This window comes from Pseudorca crassidens, chromosome 1 (genome assembly GCF_039906515.1).
Source record: "Pseudorca crassidens isolate mPseCra1 chromosome 1, mPseCra1.hap1, whole genome shotgun sequence".
Taxonomy (NCBI): Eukaryota; Metazoa; Chordata; class Mammalia; order Artiodactyla; family Delphinidae; genus Pseudorca; species Pseudorca crassidens.
In genome coordinates, this window is record NC_090296.1 from 138,874,645 (window position 1) to 138,894,849 (window position 20,205).

The following is a 20,205-nucleotide window of genomic DNA, read 5'->3' on the forward strand; positions in this document are numbered from 1 at the left end:
TTTAGACATTAAAGACTTGAATTCTGTGGTTAAGTCTTTGGCCAAGGCCACTCAGCGGTCAGACCTCTCATCCTGGCTAGAGGCTCCAAGGCCCAGGCCTTCTTTACTCTACCACGCAGGAATTTTTGATAAGGACAAAAATATAAGCCTGTGATGTCTGAGGTTTATGCCTTAGAGCGCAGTGCTGCAAAATCATGGACGTTGCCAGTGGTTCTTTAAGAAATTTCTTTTCTAAATTCTATCATGATGATATGATAAAATGCTGGCTCTCTACCAACACATTTTTGACATACCATAAAGTGGTATTTTAGAGTTGGAAGAGACCTAAAGCATGTGATCTGTCCAAATTTCTCACCACTGGGGCATGCTGGACGATTCAACGTGCATTTCAAATAGTACCTCCTGGGCGATGACTGCTGATAACCTGATTATTGTTCATCCCACTAAATCAAAATGTGTCACATTATAAGTGGCAGGCAGCTCTTTAGATGCCCCAATAATCCCTGCTCCCTGATATTCACACCCTTGTACACTTCCCTTCCCTTGTGATAAGATCTGTAACTTGCTTCTAACCAACAGAATATAGCAAAGGTGTTGGGATGTCACTTCTGTGGTCAGGTTTCCTAAGACAGTGACTTCTGTCTTGCTAACAGGGTCTTTCTATTGTCTTCTAGACTTGCACATTTCGGTGAGGCAAGCTGCCATGTTGGAAAGGCCCACATGGTAAGGAACGGTGGGCAGCCTCTGGCCAACAGCCAGTGGGGAACTGAGGCTTTCAGTTCTATAGCCCATGAACAGCTGAATCTGGCCAACAACCAGTGATTGAAGTTGGAAGCAGATCCTTCCCCAGTTGAGCCATCAGATGAGACCCCAGCCCCAGCTGACACCTTTGTGAGAGACCCTGAAGCAGAGGACCCTGCTAAGCTATGCTCAGATTCCTAAACACAGAAACTCTGCTATAATATATGTGTGTGTTTTAAGCTGTGAAGTTTGGGGATAATTTGTTAGGAAGCAATAGCTAACTACTACACTGTACTATATTTTATTTATCTGTTGCTCTTTTTAGTAGGACCAGGAGTGAGCTGTTTAAGGTCACTGAGTACTTGTCATGTGTGTTTACCTGTTACTGGAGAGCTTCCTGCCAGGATCCATCCTCATGCTGAAAGGTGGAACCTGAGGCCTGCAGTATAGTTCCTAGTGATCCAGGAAAGCCCTCTGTGCCCTGCATCAGTTCCCGACTTTGGGTCTCACACTAGAACATCCATAACTGTCTTTCTCCACTTAAGTATCATTTAGCTTACAAACCAGAGGCAGCAAGCCAATTACTCCCTGGGGTCTGAAACTTCAACCTGGGAGGAAGACTATTCCACAGCAAAGGTATGAATGCAGAAATGCACATCCTAATCCAGTTCGTAAGCAGAGGTGCACAATGTCTGAAAGATCGAAGCCATGAGATAAGAAACTCTTTCAGAGAAAAAGAAGTTAACTGGGGAGATGTTGAACTATATGCACTGCATAGGGCATCGGACAGCCCATTTCACTCTGGAGGCTTCAGTTTCCGCATCTGTAGAATGGAGGCTTGCCCCGGGTGCCATGGTCTTTCGATTCTCAGTCTGACACAACCTGGGTTACTATGAGCAGGCTCTCTGGGTCTTGAATCAACTATTAAAGGAGGGTAACAGAAATACCTGTCTCCTAAGGGGGTTGCAGGATTAAATGAAATAGAGAAAATGTGAAATGTGCAGCACAGCGCCTGGCTATTGTTACTTCTCCAAGGGGGTGCCAGGTCCCGAGGGAACTGGGGCCGCCCGGAGAGCAGCGCAGCCCGCACCGGGCCTGGTGGCCTGCCCCGCCCACGTGGGGCTGCGGCCCGTCGAATGACTCCGTGCAACGTGTTGGTGGCGGCTGCCGCGGCGGCGGCGGGCGGCTCGGACTCTTCCGGGCGCCGCAGCTTCCTGCCAAGCACCGCGCAGTCGCCTGGCTCCGCCGCGGGAGTAGCCGGTGAAGGCCTCGTCGCCGGTGCGGGACCCAGGGCTCCGTCGCGCTCGCCCAGCCCGACCCCGGGCCGCCGGACCGCACCATGCGCGCCGCGCCGCCGGCCGCGCGGCTTCTGCCGCTGCTGGTGCTGCTCGCGCTCCTGGCCGCGCCCGCCGCCCGCGCCAGCAGAGCCGAGTCCGCCGCCCCGCCGCAGTCCGGATCCGAGCGCCAGCCGCGGCCACCGCCCGGCCCTGGGCCCGGGAACGCCACCGAGATGGGCTCCGGGGAGGCGGCGGGCGGCGGCGGCGGCAGCTCCAACAGCAGCGGTGACGCCCTGGTGACCCGCATCTCCAGCCTGCTCCGCGACCTGCCCACCCTGAAGGCGGCCGTGATCGTGGCGTGCGCCTTCTCCGCCTTTCTCATAGCCTGCCTGCTGCTGCGCGTCTTCAGGTGGGTCCGCCGCCCCTTTGCAGCCCCCGCGGGCCAACTTGCACCGCCAACCTGCTGTCACTGCGCGCCCGCCGCAGCTGCGCGCACCGATGCTCCGGCCCCTGCGCCTGGGTGCGCTCCCGCTAGCCCGGGACTCCCGGCCCTGCTCCACAGGGTTGCACTCGGCTGGTTTTCCCTGCTACACACTTTAGGAATTTTCTCCCCTTCGAACGATATCTCTATCTATAGCTATAGCTGTAGCTATAGCTATGATATGTATCTATATGTATCAATAAATATATAAAAAATATTGAATTCCTTTTCACTCTCCACTAATGCTTAACACTCTCCATCGCGCTCCGAATTATGACACCCTTACACGGAATTTATTTTTATACCTATTTCATAGATGAGGAAAAATTTTCCGGAGAGGCAAGGTGGCTTATTCAAGTAGGCTCAGTGGTGGAAGTAGGATTTGAACCTTACCCACCTTGCTGAGCCTCCCTCTGTTCCCTCTGAGGGCTTCTCAGGCACCACCTGCTGTTTTTTCTTTTCATCCGTTCTGCTACCAAAAGAAGCAGTGTCTAGCCTGTGGGGATACCTGTGGGAGGCGCGCATTGCGCCAGGGATTGGAGCTGGGCTTTAGGGTGTTTGGCCATCCTTGGTGGCCTCAGTGACTTTCTGCCTACCACCCTGCCTGAATGAACTGCCGCAATGAAGATGTGCAGGGGCATGAGGGATCTTGGAGAGGCTTTTTGTAGGTTGCTCAAGTTCAGGGAGAAAGTGGGAAATTAGAAAGGATGGCCGGGGTCTCTGGAGCAGGGGGATGGAGAGGGCTACAGGGGATGCAGGGAGGGTTGCATTTCCCCCTAATGCCTGGGAAATTCTGGTTTTGCGGGAAATGAACCAAATGTGTCCTGTTACTCAGGCGGGCCTCTGGGAAATCTGGGCATGAGTGTGTCAGTTATTCACAGCCTGTGCCTTCCCCTTCCAAGTGTATACAGTGTGCTTGGGTGTTTGATCAGCTGTTGGAGGTTTGGGGCCAGGGGCTTGTGAGCTTTTTCAGAGCAGGAGCAGAAACCAGATCTGGAAAGGCCGGGTTGGGAGCTCTCCCTTGAGGTTTGCTATTGGTTGCTGTGTGACTTTGAGTCAAGGTGTTTCTTTGTGGGGCCATAGGATTAAATGGTAGTGGTCCTGAGAAAATGGAGAAGGGGGAACTGTGGGCCCACATCCCCTCGCCCCATCCCCTGCCCTGGCTCCGGCTACATTGTTTTCCACTGTGCTGATCCCCTGATGTGCAGCAGACGTTGAATTGCCCCTCTCTGTACCCCATCCTTCCTGCTGCCCTTTATCGTCTGCTTGCAAACTTCAGTGGCTCCCTGTAGCCACTACCTGGATGTGGCATTCAGACCCTTACAGACTAGCTCCAGTGCACCTTGTGGCCATCAGCCAGCCCTTCTGAACCTCCTGTCGCTTCTCTCCTGACACTCCCTGCGGCTGGCTTGTGCTCGTCCACTCCTGGGCCAGTTCCCACTGCACACTTGCCATGACTGCACGCAGCCACCGGGGCCCAGCTCCCACGCTCCGTCCTCTGGGTAGTGTTCCTGGACATCCGAGCCAGGCTGTTGCTTCCTTTTCTGGCCTCCCCCAGCCCTAGCCTTGTGCATCCTCCGTACGGCCCTTCTCACGCCAGGCTGGTGGCTCCCCCACACAGCAGACAGTCCTGGACGGTGGGCATGTCCAGTCCCCGTGCCCAGGGACGGCCTGGCCTTCAGCAGATGCGCCGTAGTCCTTTACTGCCTTCCTGATTGTTCAGTTGCGTTGAACGTTGGTGCCTAGAGCAGCTCTGAGCCTGGAGGTTTGAAACATTTTGCTCAAAATAGGCCGCTCAGCCCACAAGGCGGTGCACTTCTTAAGACGGTATTTGAAGTATTTTGCCAGTCTGCTCCGTATTACCCAGGAGTGGGGCCGAAAAGCAAGCAGCATGTGGCCAGATGTGAGGGCACGTGTTTGAGCAGGAGAGCCGGTACTCAGGGCTGGAAGGGATGGGTCCTTGCTGGCCTGTGAGCTGGGCGTTGGAGGAAGGTTCCGACTTCACAGGAGAGGCTCCTTATGGATGTGCCTTCTCTTTCCAGGAAGGCCTTCTTGTTGGGGAGAGTTTCCAGGGGTTCAGCTGACACCCCAGTTCTGATGTGGATAGGAACTTACAGCATTTTACAGCTGGGAAGGGCCTTGATGGTACACAGGTCCCATGTGCTCCTTTGCAGAGGAGAAAGTTGCATCCCAGGGCGGGGAGTAAGTCATCTGGTAGACTCTAGAACACTACAAGTCTGTGGTCTGTACTGTGACCTTTCCACAGGCCGCTGCACGCTCACTTCATCGGGCTTCCTGAAGGCCTGCTGCCCTGACTGGGCGTCTTCCTTACCTGCTTCCCCTCCTAGCCCCTTAGCATGCAGTCACCACATCCTGGCTATTCTGCCTCTCAAATCTCCCTGAGACTGTCTCATCTGGGCCATACCCCTTCCTCCACGGGAGCTTCCCCACCTGCCAGCCCTTCTGCCTGACTCACCTCCCTCCCTCGTGTCCGGAGTCACAGCAGTGCCCTTCAGGCTGGCGTTCCTGCAGCCAGCCTTGTCCCCACTCCCATCCATCCTCCCTCGTCTGGTTTCACCCTTCTTCTGCCCACTCATCCCCCCGTGCGCAGGCTTCTCAGTGTGCTGGCAAGCTGGCTGTGTCTAACCAGGGCCCCGCCTCCCTCTCAAGCCCCCATCTCAGCTGTGCCCACTGCTCCCACCCTGCTGGACCTTCAGGTGTTCTCCAGCGGCATCTGGTGGCCTTAGCCCGGCATGTGCCTCTGACCCTCTGCTTGGGGTCCCCTCCACCACCAAGACTACGTGGCCAGCTCATTGCTGTTTGCCTGCCTGTGTATCACCTCCTCTGAGAAGCCTCCCAGCAAGGCCCCCTTCCAGAGCACATGTGAGTTTGGGATTTTCTACTTGGAGTCAAGAGTGTCGCTGAACTTACTGGGCGGAGGGCTCCTAAGAGCAGGACTGGCCCTTAATCGTTTGTGCCTCTCTAATGCCTGCTGTGGCTACAAGCACAAGCTGGCATCTGATAAAGGTATTTTTAGCAAATGAATGAACCCCTAAGTATTTTGCTTTGCTGATGCTTTGCTGATGCGTCTCAAAATGTCCTCTGTGATGAGCTGCATGGCTGATGCTGGGAACCTGTGAGATCGGGACTTATTTGGACAGTGGCCGCCATTTCCTTAACGATGGATACAGAGAAGGGAGGGAGGTAAAGGAGGAAGAGTGTAGTAAGTATTATTGCTTATACATAACCCGTGTGTCTGTTTTCCCTGAAGGAGTCGCTTTGCCAGACAACAGAAAGAATGTGGATCCAAGGAAACTGTTACAATTAGAAGCAAAGAATGTGTATCGTGGTAAGAAAGATATATACCTTTAACCAAGCAGTCCCATTTCTAAGGTACGCACAGTTTTTACTGCAATACCTATTCTTTGCTTCTAATTTTATTACTTAGGAGAGGAAGCAAAGATGCATGGCCAATGAAGTCCAGAGCAGTTCTGTTTAACAGTGAAGAGATTTAAGTAACCTAGATATCTAACAATTGAGCATTGGTTAACTAAATTATGGTAGTGCTTACAGTGAAATACTGTGCAGCTGTGAAAAATGATGATGCTAATATAATACTCACTATATGCTGGTTGAGTGAAACAGGTTACAAAACAGCATGTGTAGTATGAGCTCATTAAATAAATAAATAATATATATATATATATGGATGTGCAAAGAATTTTTTGTATGCGTGTGTACATGTGTGACTGTGGGAGATTCTTCATTATGTATTTATTTATTGTTTATGATATATTTCTACATTGTCTGAATTTCCTCTCAGTGGACATTTATTCATTTTCTTTCTCCCTGTCTGTGCACTCAGCTCCTTGCTACATCCTTAGGTGTGTCTTCCTGAGGACCTGTATGAGAGAGTCTGGGGTGGACCCCTAGGAGTGGGATTCCTGGGTCCCAGGGGTACTCTTACACGGTTTCCTTGAGTATGTACCAGTTTACCCTCCCACCTGCAGTATCTGGGGGTTCTCAGATCCTCCCATCATATCTGACACTTAGTATTATCTGACTTTCTAATGTTTTTCAATCAGATGGGTATGATTGGGTATCTCATTGCTTGCTTTTGCAGATCTCCAGTTCTTATTGAGGTTGAGTAGCTGTCTCTTCCCATACTTATTAATCAATCTGATGTCCCATCTGCAGAATCATTTACAGTTTTTTCATGTATTGGAATCATTAAGGAAAACTGTTTAAAGACTGGAGACAAACTTGGAGGGAGGGAAAGGCAGTTTGGAGGCAGAGCGCCCTCGAGCCAGAGTACCTTCAGGTATATGTGTGTGTGTGCGTGCACGTGTGCATGTGTGTGTGTGTGCAGTTCTGCCTGGCTTGCAGTAGGGCCAGCCTCCCTAGGTCTGTTGCTTGACATGTTTATGAGAGCTGGAAGGAAATCAATAAAGAAGCTGTGTTTAGGAAGTAGAAAACTCCTCCAATTTTTGGATGTTGGAAAGCGTCTCATGGGGTCTCATGGATTCAGGGTTAACAAGCGTAAGCCAGTGGCCGCTGTTCAGTACCTTTTGCCCCCCATGCTCTCTGAGGTCTGACTTTACCCTTTGAGATCTGAGGGGGAATCTGACTTTACTCTGTGGTGTCTTATGAACGAGGTGGAGACAAGTTAGAAACTGCCACCTGAAACCACGACTTTCATTTCCTCCTGGGGATCCTTTCCCCGTCCTGTCGAGTCTCCCAGCTCTCCTGCCCAGGCCACACTTCTCCCAGATCTCTGTTGGCTGCATGCCCAGCCACTTATTTCAAAAGCTGTGTAAAATCGTCTTATCTGAAAGGAGGGTTGTTTTGGTGCTTCCTGGGGGACGAAGAGGAAGACAAATTCTAAGTGATCTGACATTGCCCAGCTGTTGCACTTGGATCAGTGGCAGAGTTGCACGCTGTCGTGTCCTGAAGACGCCGGAACCACGGGAGCTTAGTGAATTACTAAGCCAGGTCTTTGAAAAGGAATAAAAACGTTCCTGCTTCTCCTGGATTCCCCGGATCTCCCATTGTCTGTGTATTTATATTTGTCCTAAGAATAAAAGTTATTTAAGAGAACATCTAGAAGTTTAATGCTTTCAGGATTTGGGGAAAGTGTTCTGAAAAGTTTTTAGTTATTGCTCATTAGTATATCAATATTATTTTAATAAATTGGAGCTTGGGGCAGAGCCCTGGTTAGAAAGTTAAGCCCCTTTTTATGACTTTGAGATTGTGGCGCTTGTGTAGCACCAGGAGGTCATTTTTAAAAAATTTTATTGAAGTAGGGTTGATTTACAATGTTGTGTTTAATTTCTACTGTACAGCAAAGTGACTCAGTTATACATATATATATATATTTTATCATATTCTTTTCCATTATGGCTTATCATAGGATATTGAATATAGTTCCCTGTGCTGTACATAGGATATTGAATATAGTTCCCTGTGTATATTCCCTGAATACAGGACCTTGTTGTTTATCAGGAGGTCATTTTTGATTGCTTGACCAAGGTTTTGAATTGGGGGAGAAGCTATAGTTGTGAAACATATTTATCTTAATTTAATTTTTACTTTTCAAGTGGGTTTTCTTTTTTCTTTGTTTTCCAGTTTTATTGGGATAAAATTGATACACAGAACTGTATAAGTTTAACGTGGACAACATAACGACTTGACTTACATATATTGTGAAATGATGACCACGATAAGTATAGTGAACATCCATCATCTCATAGATGCCAAAAAAAGGAAAAAATCATTTTTTTCCTGGTAATGAGAACTTTTGGGGTCTACTCTCTTAGCAACTTTCCCATCTATCACACAGCAGTGTTAGCTATAGTCATAATGCCCACTCCATCCCCAGGACTTATTGGTCTTATTGGAAGGTTGTACTTTCATCCAATTCCCATGGATGTTTAATCTTACACACCACAGTAAAGAAAGTGTTAAATAAATCTAACCCAGCAAAAATCCAGATTAAAAAAAAAACAACAGGGTAGAGAGTATGCCCTTGATTCAGTTTTCCACCAAGATGAAAAAGAAGTCATAGCGTGTGGGAGGAATAGGGTCCCTCAAGTGGTTCTTTCCTGGGCGGATTCTGCCTGCTTTGGGGTCATTTAGCAATTTCTGGGGACGTTTTTGATTGTCATGACTTGGGGAGGGGGATGCTACTGGCATCTTGTGGGTAAAGGCCAGAGATGCTGCTGGACATCCTACAGTACCCAGGACAGACCCCCTTAACAAAGAATGATCCAGCCCAAGATGGCGGTAGCACAGGTGCGGGCCTCCTGGTTGTCTATGTGAGCAGTTTACTGAACCTTTCTGGGCATCTGCTTCCCAGCACTAATTAAAGTACCTGCTTCCCAGGGCTATTGGGATGTTTGGAATGAGATTGGGTCAATCAAACCCCTGGCTCCCCTTTAAGCAGCCAAGTGTCCTATTGTACTTAAAAAAACGATTCTGAAAACAGATGTAATTTATACCCAACCTTTTGGTCTTGCTTTTGCCTGTAAATGAGGATTCAGCCATATGGCCAAGATCATCAGGCAAGTGCATCTGTTTCTGAGCCTTGCAGATATGAAACTGGTGACTCTTTAGCCTGCGTGAGCCTCCCCGGACACCTAGGACCCCATGTAGGGTCCCGCACACAGCTGAATTCCCCTGGGGAAGGAGGTGCCTCATGACTGCCCTTACTGACAGGCCTGTGAGGACTCAGGACCTGCCACTGATCCCTTCTATCCAGTTGGAAAGGGAGGAAAATCTCTCTTTAATTTAACCCTGAGCCCTCCGGCTTATTTGGCTTTGCCTGTAAACTCTTATGCCCATGTACTCATCGAGTGTGGGGGCTTTGCCAACACAGGCCCTTCTGGAGACACGGGGCACGTCTAGGGGTGGGGTGGGGGTCTCCAGTGTCAGTGTCTGCATGCATCCTGTACGGAGAGTGTCACAGAAGGGAAACCCTCCCAGATTTAAGCAGAGAAGGCTTCATAGGTTGTGCCTGGGATTTTAGTTTTATGGCTGATGTTTTGGTTCTAACTATTTACAAAGGGAAATTCTGGGACCACGAATTTAGAATCATGTTGTCATGGTTTCACTTTAAAAATCTGTATTTAATCTTCCTGGCAATCTGCCAGGAATCCAGACTTGCTATTTATTTTCCTGAGGGTGCAGGGAGGAGGCAACCCCCTCTCATTGGCAGGTGTGGAGCAGAAGAGGGGCCATGGCAAAGAGCCTGGGCAGGGCTCTTCAGGCCTGGGAGGGCTTCAGGCCCTTGTAACCTCTTGGGTGTGGGCTTTCTTTGCACTGAGTGCCACTGAGCTCCCTCCTTCTACCCATTGTACAGATGAGGAAACTGAGGCCAGGAAATGGGAAGGGTTTGTTAAGGTCACCCAGTGAGTTTGTAGGAAAAGTAGGACTCAAGGCCAGGTGTTCTGATGCTCAGCCTGGCCTCTTCTGGGCCTCCAAGATGTGGCGGGCTGGGTTTTAGCCTGGTCAGTTGAGTCTCCCCAATGCTCAGCCAGGGACCCAGGAGAGAGCATGGCTGGATGGAGCAATCTTACCAGTGTATTTAATGACCCATTGGAAGCCTAGAAGGTGCTGAGAGAATACAGCTGAGGTGAAGGAGTTTCCAATTCAATCTGGAAGATAGGATAATGCCTTTGTATGATTCTGCTTGGCAGGTGAAAGGCAATCTAATTCTGTAGGGGAGTCATGTGTCAAAAGCAACACTTGATAAGTTGCCAGAGGACTTATCAAAGCCCCAGGGACTTTGGCGGGGGACATGGTGGTCAGGGAGGGCATATGGGATGAGTAGAAGGATTAGGACCTGATGGGGTGGGAGAAGAGGTTCTTCCAGGACCGGCTGGCTGAGCAGGTTTTGTGGTGGGCAGGGTTTGTGAAAATGATCATCTGGAAATTATGGTGACAATAATAATAATAGCAACTAATATTTATTAAGCCCTTACTGTATACCAGCCTCTGTGCTAAACATTTTATATGTTTCCTCATCCCTGTGAGGAGTGTCCTGTCGAAATCCCATTTTACAGATGAGTAAATCAAGTTGCAGAGTGATGAAGTGTCTTGCTTAAGGCCATATGGCTGGGGAAGGGCAGGAGTCTGATTTCCAATCCAGCATTCCTCCCCCACTCCTTTTCCTGTTGCAGCCGGATTTTGGAAGACAGGAATCCCAGCCAGAGGATTTGGGGATTAGTCGTGGGTCAGAGGAGCAAATGGAGGAGTGTAATGATGAAAGGGCTGCTTTAGCAATGCTGACCCCTTTTAGGTGCTTAACATGTATTTGCTGAGCGAATGGATGAATAGTGATGTGGCTGCCTCGGGGATGCAGGATGGCGGGGGAGACCAGTGGAAGGTGCTGGAAGGACCAGGAGGGAGGGCTGGAGATTCGAGTGGGTGAAGAGGAGGATGAAGAGGAAAGTGTCAGGAGGACCGGAAGGGCCTGGAGAGGTGGGCGTGGTGAAGGGGATGGTCAGGCAGGGGAGAAGCCTTGGTGAGAAAGAGGGTGACAGAAACACCATGGAAACGCCAGCCACGCAGCTGGACATCTCGGCTTGTAGTGGCGGGGTTGGGAGTTCTGTCAAGAAGTGACTGTCCCTGAAGTGTGGACTGTCCCTGAAGTGGGGGGCAGTGGCGGCAAGGACTGACACCCCTGCGCCTCCCCTACCATGTGGCAGGGACAAGTGGATGCTGAAAGGGTCATTTATGACATGTGTCCCGAAGCACAGTGACCCCAGAATTTCAAGGCTGTGGCTGTGTCCCTGGGTCCACCAAAGAGTCCCTCTCGGTCATCTTGCCACTGCCCTTGAACCAACAGAGCCACCCCTAGAGGCTTCCTTCCTCACTTTTGGCCTCGCTTGCCTCTCCTGGCACCTCACAGACGGGTGAAGTGGACCCAACCCTTTGCAAACACACTTGGGAGCTGGAGGAACAGGTCTTGGGGCATTTGCTGTGGCCACATTTCACGTGGCTCCTTAAACAGGTCAAAGCCGGAGCGTACTTATTTTTTCTTGGAAGAATGAGAGTTGGATCTGTCCCTCAGGGATTGAGGGAAGGAAAGGGAAACAAGGGTGGGGGGCAGGTAGAGGCGTAACCCTGAGGAGTTATGAAGAGGAACCCTAAGACTTGTCAACGGTATGTGGTCCTGTGTGAAATGGAAGCCCGGGACACACTGTGCATTGGGTGCTGGAGGCCGGCGTTGTGATCAGTCAACAGTGGTGTCACTTTGTTAATCCTGAGGGGACAGTGCCCAGGAGAGGAGGGGAACAGCTAGGCTGTATAGGTAATGACTAGTACCTCTTCATCGTGACTGAACTGCTGGTGAACAGATCTAGGACCTCAGTTGACAGTGAGAATCAGGCCATCTCTCTGGGCCCATGATTTTAGCTCAATTATTCAGTGTCACTCATGCGTGGCACCCAGGACCAAATAAACCATGGCCAGGAAGCTAAGTCAGAGGTTGCAGACTGACGGCCCACAGATACGTCTTTTTGTTTTGTTTTGATCTGCACAGTGGTTCTGTTTTCATTTTTTATTAAAGTGCAGTTGATTTACAGTGTTTCACGTGTATAGCAAAGTGATTCAGTTATGCATACGTACATACATATATATATATATATTCTTTTTCAGATTCTTTTCCATTGTAGGTTATTACAAGGTATTGAATATAGTTCCCTGTGCTATACAGTAGGTCCTTGTTGTTTATCTATTTTTATATACAGTAGTGTGTATCTGTTAATCCCCAATTCCCAATTTATCCCTCCCCCCCTTTTCCCCTTTGGCAAGCATAAGTTTGTTTTCTATGTCTGTGAGTCTATTTCTGTTTTGTAAATAAGTTCATTTGTATCATTTTTTTAGATTTCACATATACGCAGTGTTTCTAACAACTGAGATAACTGAGAACACTTAAAATTGGGAGTCTTCACATCAAAATCCAGATCTGCTTTTCTCAACAGATGGGAATACTGGAAACGCAGTGCCTCTGTAACGAGGGGCGGGTAGGGGGGGCGGAGAGCTGGGTAGCCACCATCCCATCTCGTCTGTGTTTGTGAGTGCCAATCCTCGTGTCTCCTTGACTCCAAGACCGAGCGTTGGCTGTCATTTGTCACCGCGTTTGTTCTAATGTTTACATCACACCAGGCTCGCTTCACTGCTTTCCTGCGCCTGTGGGCTCTGGGGCGTTTGAGTCATCCCGCTTGACTGGGTGCTGGTACTGGAGCAGAGTGTCTGGTGTGGTGGGGAGGACAGGCGTCAGGTGTGGCAGCGCTGCTCGTGTACCTGGAAGTCTCTGGAACACCTGTGTCTGAGAGGGCTTGGCTGGAGCCCTGTTAGAGCTGGGCTGCCTGAGATCCTGCAGCTCTCACTGCACTAGAGGAAAATGCTTTTGTCTCATGTAACCGAGAGTCTCAAGTGGCCCTTCTGGAGCGGAGCCAGATGAGATTCAGATCACGCTGGTGCTGGGCTCGTTTAAACTGCTTTAAAAGGATGGTGATGGGTAGAGCGCAGGGGCTGTGCCCAAGGCTGGAAAGGGAGGAGGCTGGGGCTTGGGAATTGTACCCTGGTCGCCAGCCTTGGGTTTGCCCCCGAGCCTGGGGCCCATCCCAGGTCATCGCCCCTTCTTGGGAGGCATGGCGCTGTTGTCACTGGTTCTCCGGCACCTGCTTCCCTACATGGTGGGGCTGCACAGTGGGTTTTGGGGTCGTGTCCTTTCTCCAAGTTTGCTCGGTTTTCCAGGGAAGGCTCAGTGTTGTCATGTTCTGAGGGGGGAAGATGCAGGGTAGAGGTCGGAGGTTCAAAACAGGAAAGGCCTCTGTCCTCAGAGCACTGGAAGCTTCGGCCGGGTGCGAAGGCGGGCAGCTGACTCACGGCAGCCGCTTGATCCGATCTCTCCCCTGCACATGCCGTTTTCATCTTCTGTATTAATTTTCCAAATGTCAAAGGTAACGTGCTCTTTGGAACGAGTAGTGTGGTTTCAGCAGAAGGCTGGCCCTCGAGCCACAGAGCTACTTCAGTGGGCTTCACACTGAAAACAGCTCAGGGGGAGGAAAGGCCAGAGATGCTGGGTTTGGCTCCTAAAGTCACCAGGTGAGCAGGAGACGGCAGGCAGCCTCTGGGTGGGACAGGGGGGCCCCCGGGCCTCTCCAGGAGAAGGGTCTCCTGTCCAAGAGGCAGGCCTGACACACACGTGGTCTGTTTAAATTTTTATCTTAACTACCTTCTTTGAATTTTATTTATTTATTTACTTGTTTGTTTTAAAAATAGCTCATATATTCACATGGTTTGAAATTCACGAGGAGCCAGAGGGTATAGTGAACAATCTCCTTCTTAGCCCCGCCTGCCCTTCGGCCCCCCAGCTTCCTTCTCTGGGGGCTGTCAATTTCTTGTGACTCTTTCCAGAGAGATTTTATAAGTATAGAAATGAATGAATGTGATAGATACACATACGTACATATCTATCTTTCCTGCTTTTAATGACAGCTTTATAAGATGTAATTCACATGCCATACAGGTGTCCCATTTAAAGTGTCCAAATCATGGTTTTTAGTACATTCACAGAGTTGCGCACCATCACCCCAGTCAATGATAGAAGACTGTTGTCATTCCAGAAAGAAACGTGAGCTCGTTATCGGTCACTCCTCATCTCTCTCCCAAGCCCCACCGCGGTGAGCTCTGCCACCAGCACCCTAGCTGCACCGGGGAAGTGCGTGACGTGGATACGAAATTCGGGTTCAGGGTGAGGGACTTTCCAGGAGGCTCACAGACAAAGGAGTTGCTGGGCTGAGACAGAATCGCACCCCTGGACGTGCAGCCTGTGGATCTGACCGCCGCACCCCCAGACTGAACTTCTGACGGCAAACTAACCCGTCCGACTTTGCGTTGTTTTGTGTCTCTTTGCAGGGGAGGGTGGGGAGGGCAGGCCCCTCTCCACGTGGGTCCTCTGGGCTCCCACTCTGCTCCCCAGCCTCCGTGTCTGCCTGAGCCGTGCGCTGGGGAGCATTGGGAAACCAGTTTCCGACCAGCTGTTGAGCGGGCCTTTGAGTAAACCAACCCTCTGGCTTTAGGATTACATTTCAGAGTAAGAGAATTTGAACTTCTCTTCTGTCTAGTTAGAAATGTTTGTTTTGGCCCCAGTGGAACGATCCTTTGTCTCTTCTCGAGCTTCTCTGGTCTTGCTGGGTCCTGTGAAGCACAACGTGGACATTTACTTAAAACCACCCTTTAAGTAAATGCCACCGTCTCTCCGTGGAGGCCACTGGGTGTAACGGGACCTTGTACCAGAAAAGAAAAATTACGGCGAAGGGGCCATGCTGTTGCAGGTGGGCCAGCAATATCTCTTCCCTTCCTTCTTCCCTGAATCTCCCCCTTCTTGGGCGGGGAGCGCTGTGACAGTTGTGGCAAAGCTCCTTCCTGCTTGTGCCTCCCACCCACCCCTGGGTAGGTGAGGAAGCAGGGCTGTAAGCAGAAACACCGGGATAGGAACCCAAGTCTGACTCTAACCTGGGACTCTGTCTGGAACCCGTTGCTTCTTTCTCAAGCTGTGTCCTCGAGGCTGACCCACTGCCCTCCCCCCCGGGGACACATGGGTGACTGCAGATTCTCTGAAGCTGTGTAGCCTTAGCCTTTTCCTCAGACCGGGATGCTGGTGAACAGCCCTGTGGGAAGATCACCAAGGATGCTTGTCGTCTCGGAGAACCTGTTCACAGGTCTCCCTGCATGAAAGCCTTCACGATGTTGTCACTGAGGTGCATTATATGTATGGTTCCTTGTTTCTAGAACCAGAAACAGGGAAGAGTCCCAGGGTTTTAAAGGATCCGACAAAATGGGAAAATTATACTTACATGTGGAAGGTTTGCTGTTAAAATGTTGGACAATCCCGAGATGGTGTTTATCATTACAGCCATGCCTTTTTTCCTTCGAGACCCTGTGACAACGTTTAGGGTTCCTTTGTTTGTGGGTGACAGAAAGCCCTGACCAGACCGGCTTCGGTGACAAACAGAGTAGCATTGTTGGTGTCAAGGAGGGCTGGCATCATAGTAGACTTGGAGCTGGTCTCTCCCTCCAATCTGTCCTCTACCATGTTGGCTTTATGTTCCATTTCTAGAAGACGGCGATGCAGCTCTCTCCTGGGTGAGTTACTGACCCCTTTCCTGCCTGCCTAGCAAAGGTCACTGGCTCTGATTAATCCCATACTCCCCCCAACCTCCCAGCCATGGCCCCGGGGGGTGCAATACACTGATTCTGACTCAGGTTTAAGTCCCATGGTCCACTCCTGGAGCTGGGGGTGTGGCCAGTGGTCAGGCCTCCTCACCCACGGGGACCATGGAGAGGGGCATTCACCAAGGATACAGATGCCCAAAGGAGGGAGGAGACGGAGGCTGGGCTGCCCCAAACCAACGCGTGTCCTGAGGGAGTCACCGTTAGAAAGAGTTGACGAGAAGTCTGCCCAGATCAATTTGAAATAGGAATGCGTGAGCTGTGGTAAGCGACAAGTTCCAGAAAGTGTGTACCAAGGGCAAAGAGTTTCTTGGTGTTAAAGGTAAGTGGAGGCGGAGTCTAGTGGCGGTGTGGAGTGGGCTTGCAGAGGGAGTGAGTGGGGGACCTGGCACCTTGCCTCTTGCCCGGCACGAGGTGGTTCAAGGTGAGCCTCCAGGGAGGTTCGTGCTGGAGCAGCACTTGGTCCTTGGTCCTGGGGAGATCGACCTCTCTGAGCCTCAGTTTCCTCGTCTGGAACACAGAGATAACAGCGCTGCCTCATAGGGTGATTTATATGTTTTGCACGTGATGTTACACGTAAATTGCTTAGCTGGCACCCGGGAGGAGCTCAGCTCTTAGGGACCGCTATTGATCAGAAAAGATGCGTTAGAGCATCCACGCTCAGAAGAGACAGCAGGACTCGGTGAGGTCACGTAGGCTTTGAACGAATCTGTTTTCCCCTTATCTCACGTCTTCCTCTCCGAGGCAGGGTGTCTCCGTTCTCTGACCCGGGACAGTGAGGCTTGGGGATCCAAGGGTCTGCGGGAAATGCTGGTCGACTATTCATGCATTTCCCAGCTTCTGACTCACACACAGCTAGTAAAGGAAGGGCTCACCTTTTAATTTGAAAAATACATGAGGTGAGGCCCCCTCCACCCAGCCCTCCCCACGCGACTCCAGTCATACATGTGGTTTCTCTCTGGCGCAGCCAGTCACCTTCTGCCATGGGTGAGGCTGCGTCTCTTTCAACTTCTCACAAGTCCTGGTTTTCCCTTCTTAACATGTCCAGTAGTGAAACAGCAGAAGGTACTTTTTTGTGAAAGGTATTGTGGCTCAGAGAGTTGACTATTTGAAATGTAATGTCTTCAGCTCATTGTGTCAAAACTGGTGTTTGATGCATGTATGAGGGCTCTTGCTAATGGCCTTTTGGTTTAGGCAGGGCTCTTTCTGTAGAGAAATGGAACTAAGAGTGTGTGTGTGTGTGTGTGTATGCACACATACAGACTTGAAATCCAAGAAGAGCTAAGATTTCCATTTTAGTCTGAATGCAGGAAAAAAAAAAAAAAAAAAGAATGCGGTCCCAGCTCAAAGGCAGTCCGGCAGGAGAAATTCTCTCACTTGTGGGATGTCAGCCTTTCTTGTCTATTCAGGCCTTCAAGTGATCGGGTGAGACCCACCTGAGTTGGGGAGGGCAATCTGCTTTACTCAGTCTACCCATTCCAGTGTTAATCTCAACCAGAAACACTCTCACAGACACATCCAGAAATAATGCTTGAGCCAATGTCTGGGTAGCCTGTGGCTCAGTCAAGTCTACACATAAAATTAACCATCACTGAACCTTTGGTGTGATCTTCAGGTTTAAAATTACCTTCTCAGGTGACCTGCTTGGAATGGCTGTCATTAGAGCAAGTAGGCCATGGTGTTCTAGAGGTTGGGCTGTGTTCCAGCTTCTCCCGTGGTAAGTGTTCAAGGGTCTTATTTTAAGCTCGGCAGGTAAATTTTCTCATCACGAGACTCTGTGAACAATCAGGAAGAAGGAAGGTGATTTTATGGTCGATGGGGATCCATTTCCATGAAGCAGGGCTGAAGTCAGAGCCTCCAGAACCTTCTCCCAGGGGCAGCCGTCAGTCCTGCTCCAGAGCCAAAGACTAAGTGAGGTTTCAAGTTCCAAGTGCAGGACGAGGTTTAGGAATCAGATTTTGCATTTTTCTAATAAGCCTCATGGTATTTGAAAAACAGTTACAAACAATGGCGACTCTTCATCCAGAAACCATCTGGCGCCAGTCTCTTCGGGCATCTACAGGAGCTTTCTCAAACCCTCGGGTCCACAGGACGAATCCTGTTCCAGCGTTCCAGATGCTTGTCCAGATGTGTGTTGGGAATGGGCAGCCCTGGCACTGGGCACAGTTAACAGAAGGGCAAGTCCAGATCCTTTGCAAAGCCAGGTGCTTCCTCTGAACAGCTGTGACCCGTCAGGGCAGAGATAGGAGACTTCTGAGAAAAGTGTGATGTGTGCGTCCGTGTAGATCTGGACCTTGAGCCTCGTCTAGAGGGCTTGGGGGGTGGGTGGTTCTCCTTGTGGCTTTGTCTTGGGTTGCTTGTGGCATATGCAGCCGTTTCTGGGCTTAAATTTCCCCATCCAGTACTGGAGATTGAATTGGTCAGGGATTATGTCATCTGGGGCAGAACACTAAGATCCATTTTACTCCTTTGTGGGGAGGTGGAGAGAAAACAAGAATCTGTTGATTGTGAGAATCTGGACCAGCGGTATTTATAACGTAAGCATTTACGCTCCCTTTTGCAAAGCCTGCTTCCAAAATACTGTTGTCCCGTGGCCACTGGGGAGGTGACCGGCTGTGCCCCTCTTACCTCTTAACCACCTGGCTTGGTGTTTGCACCGTGCTGCAACGTGTTTGAAATCCACGCAGGTTCACACCCACACCTCTGCGTGCGTGCCTGTGATGAAAGCAGGAAGGACAAATTGCTTTGTAATGAGGCTAGGGGATTGTCAGGCTTTATAGCTGATTTCCCAAAGTCTCTACACAAAGAACCACAAGGAGCAGTGCTATAGGTTGTACAGGTTGCTTTAAGCCAAAGGTATAGATAAATATTTATATTTTCTATGCAAACAATCCTTTCACAAATCATGTCTTTGATAAATAACACTAGGTAAGAAAAGAGCAAGTTGCCGTTGCTAAGAAACTCTTACTTGACGGTGAACTTCTGTTTTCATTGTTTTGCAAACTTCTTGAGGAGTTTCTGTGTGCTGGGGTCAGAGAGACGGGGCATGTGTCTTTGATGTGGTCTCCAGCTGGGTACGGCTTACAGTCTGCAGGAAGCATGTTTAGAGAATATGATTCTTCAATGCTCCATTTATGATTCTGGGGGGTTTGGCTGGTTTCTCATAGACAGTTTCAAATATTTTTTAAAAAGGAGGGACAGCAGAGAATACAAGGCATTTGGGAAAAAGTTCAAAACAGTGCAGAAAGAAATGCTTAGAGCATCAGTAGTCATAATAACAATATCGTTCCCTGTGGCGTCATAAACTGTCAGCTGTGTCCTGATCAACGTCTCGTGCTTTGTGCAGAGGGTCTGACACTGGCGATGGAAAGGCTTGCTCGGCACTTTCCCCGTGGTTCCCAGTGACCGTCGACCGTCCCAGAGGTAAAAGCATAGGGTTATAACTCCCAATGCTCACAAATCCTTGTGATGGAAACAATACTCATTTGTACAAGTCCTTGTCATGTGAGAGAGGCTGTAGCACGTTTAACTCCCATTTGTTGATTATTTTCACAGACAGTCATTTTTGCCGAGAGCTTGCTGTGTGTAGGCTCGTTAAATGCCTCATCTCACTTAATCCTTCCTCGCCTCCGAGGGACAGATACTATTCTCATCCCATTTTATTTATGAGGAAACTGAGGCCTAGAGAGATGGACTGACTTGCCCATGATCACACAGGTGGAAAGTGGGCAAGCCTGCGTTCTAATCCACCTGGCTGGCCCATGGGGCAGGGCACACAGTGCCAGGCTGTGACGCCTGTGCTTGGAGCAGTGACCTGCCAACACGGCAGGGCTGGGATGAGGGTGAGGGGCCGGGGGATGAAGGGATGAGGGGCATCATGCCAGCCCAGGGGCAGGGCTGAGTTCCGTCCGTGTTGAACATTTTGGTCTTTTGCTCATCGTGTATTTTCTTTGCATTAATTTTGCCTTTTAAAATCTTGCATTTGGGCATTATAGATCTTGATCGCTGGGTTTTACGGTGCTTTGGGCAGGTGTGCGTGAGGACCACGAGGGTTGCTGAGGTCAGGAACCCGCCCAAGGTCCCATGGCCGGAAGTGGAGGAGCTGGGGTATTTGCCAGATCTCCTGGGAGCCAGGCTAGGGGCAGCAGCGTGGCTTACCCCAGTGGGCATCGCTGAGTTCTCAGGAATGTGCTTCCCCTCTTCCAGGTCGGGGAAGAGGTTGAAGAAGACCCGCAAGTATGACATCATCACCACTCCAGCCGAGCGAGTGGAAATGGCCCCGTTGAACGAAGAGGATGACGAAGACGAGGACTCCACAGTATTTGACATCAAATACAGGTACCGGGTGGGAACAGTGGCTTTCTCCTGGACTCGCTGGCTTGGGGAGGTGGGGCGGTTCACCTGTGAAGACAGTGAGTGGCCAGGCGTGTATTCTTGTTCTTTGGCTAAGTCTTTGACCTTGGG

General features: G+C 50.1%; 1 protein-coding gene across 3 annotated transcripts in view; it reads left to right on the forward strand.

Moving 5' to 3' along the window:
• Window positions 1–1,880: 1,880 nt before the first annotated feature.
• FAM174B (family with sequence similarity 174 member B) overlaps window positions 1,881–20,205 on the forward strand; it is a 31,109-nt gene continuing 12,784 nt past the window's right edge. For 2 of the 3 annotated variants that reach the window (XM_067695829.1, XM_067695818.1), the window contains exons 1-3: window positions 1,881–2,427; window positions 5,771–5,848; window positions 19,948–20,079. In XM_067695829.1, coding sequence (XP_067551930.1) covers window positions 2,081–2,427; window positions 5,771–5,848; window positions 19,948–20,079 — 557 coding nt within the window. In that variant the 5' untranslated portion in view covers window positions 1,881–2,080. The remainder of the gene's footprint in view (window positions 2,428–5,770; window positions 5,849–19,947; window positions 20,080–20,205) is intronic. The other variant, XM_067695838.1, reaches the window with a different exon arrangement.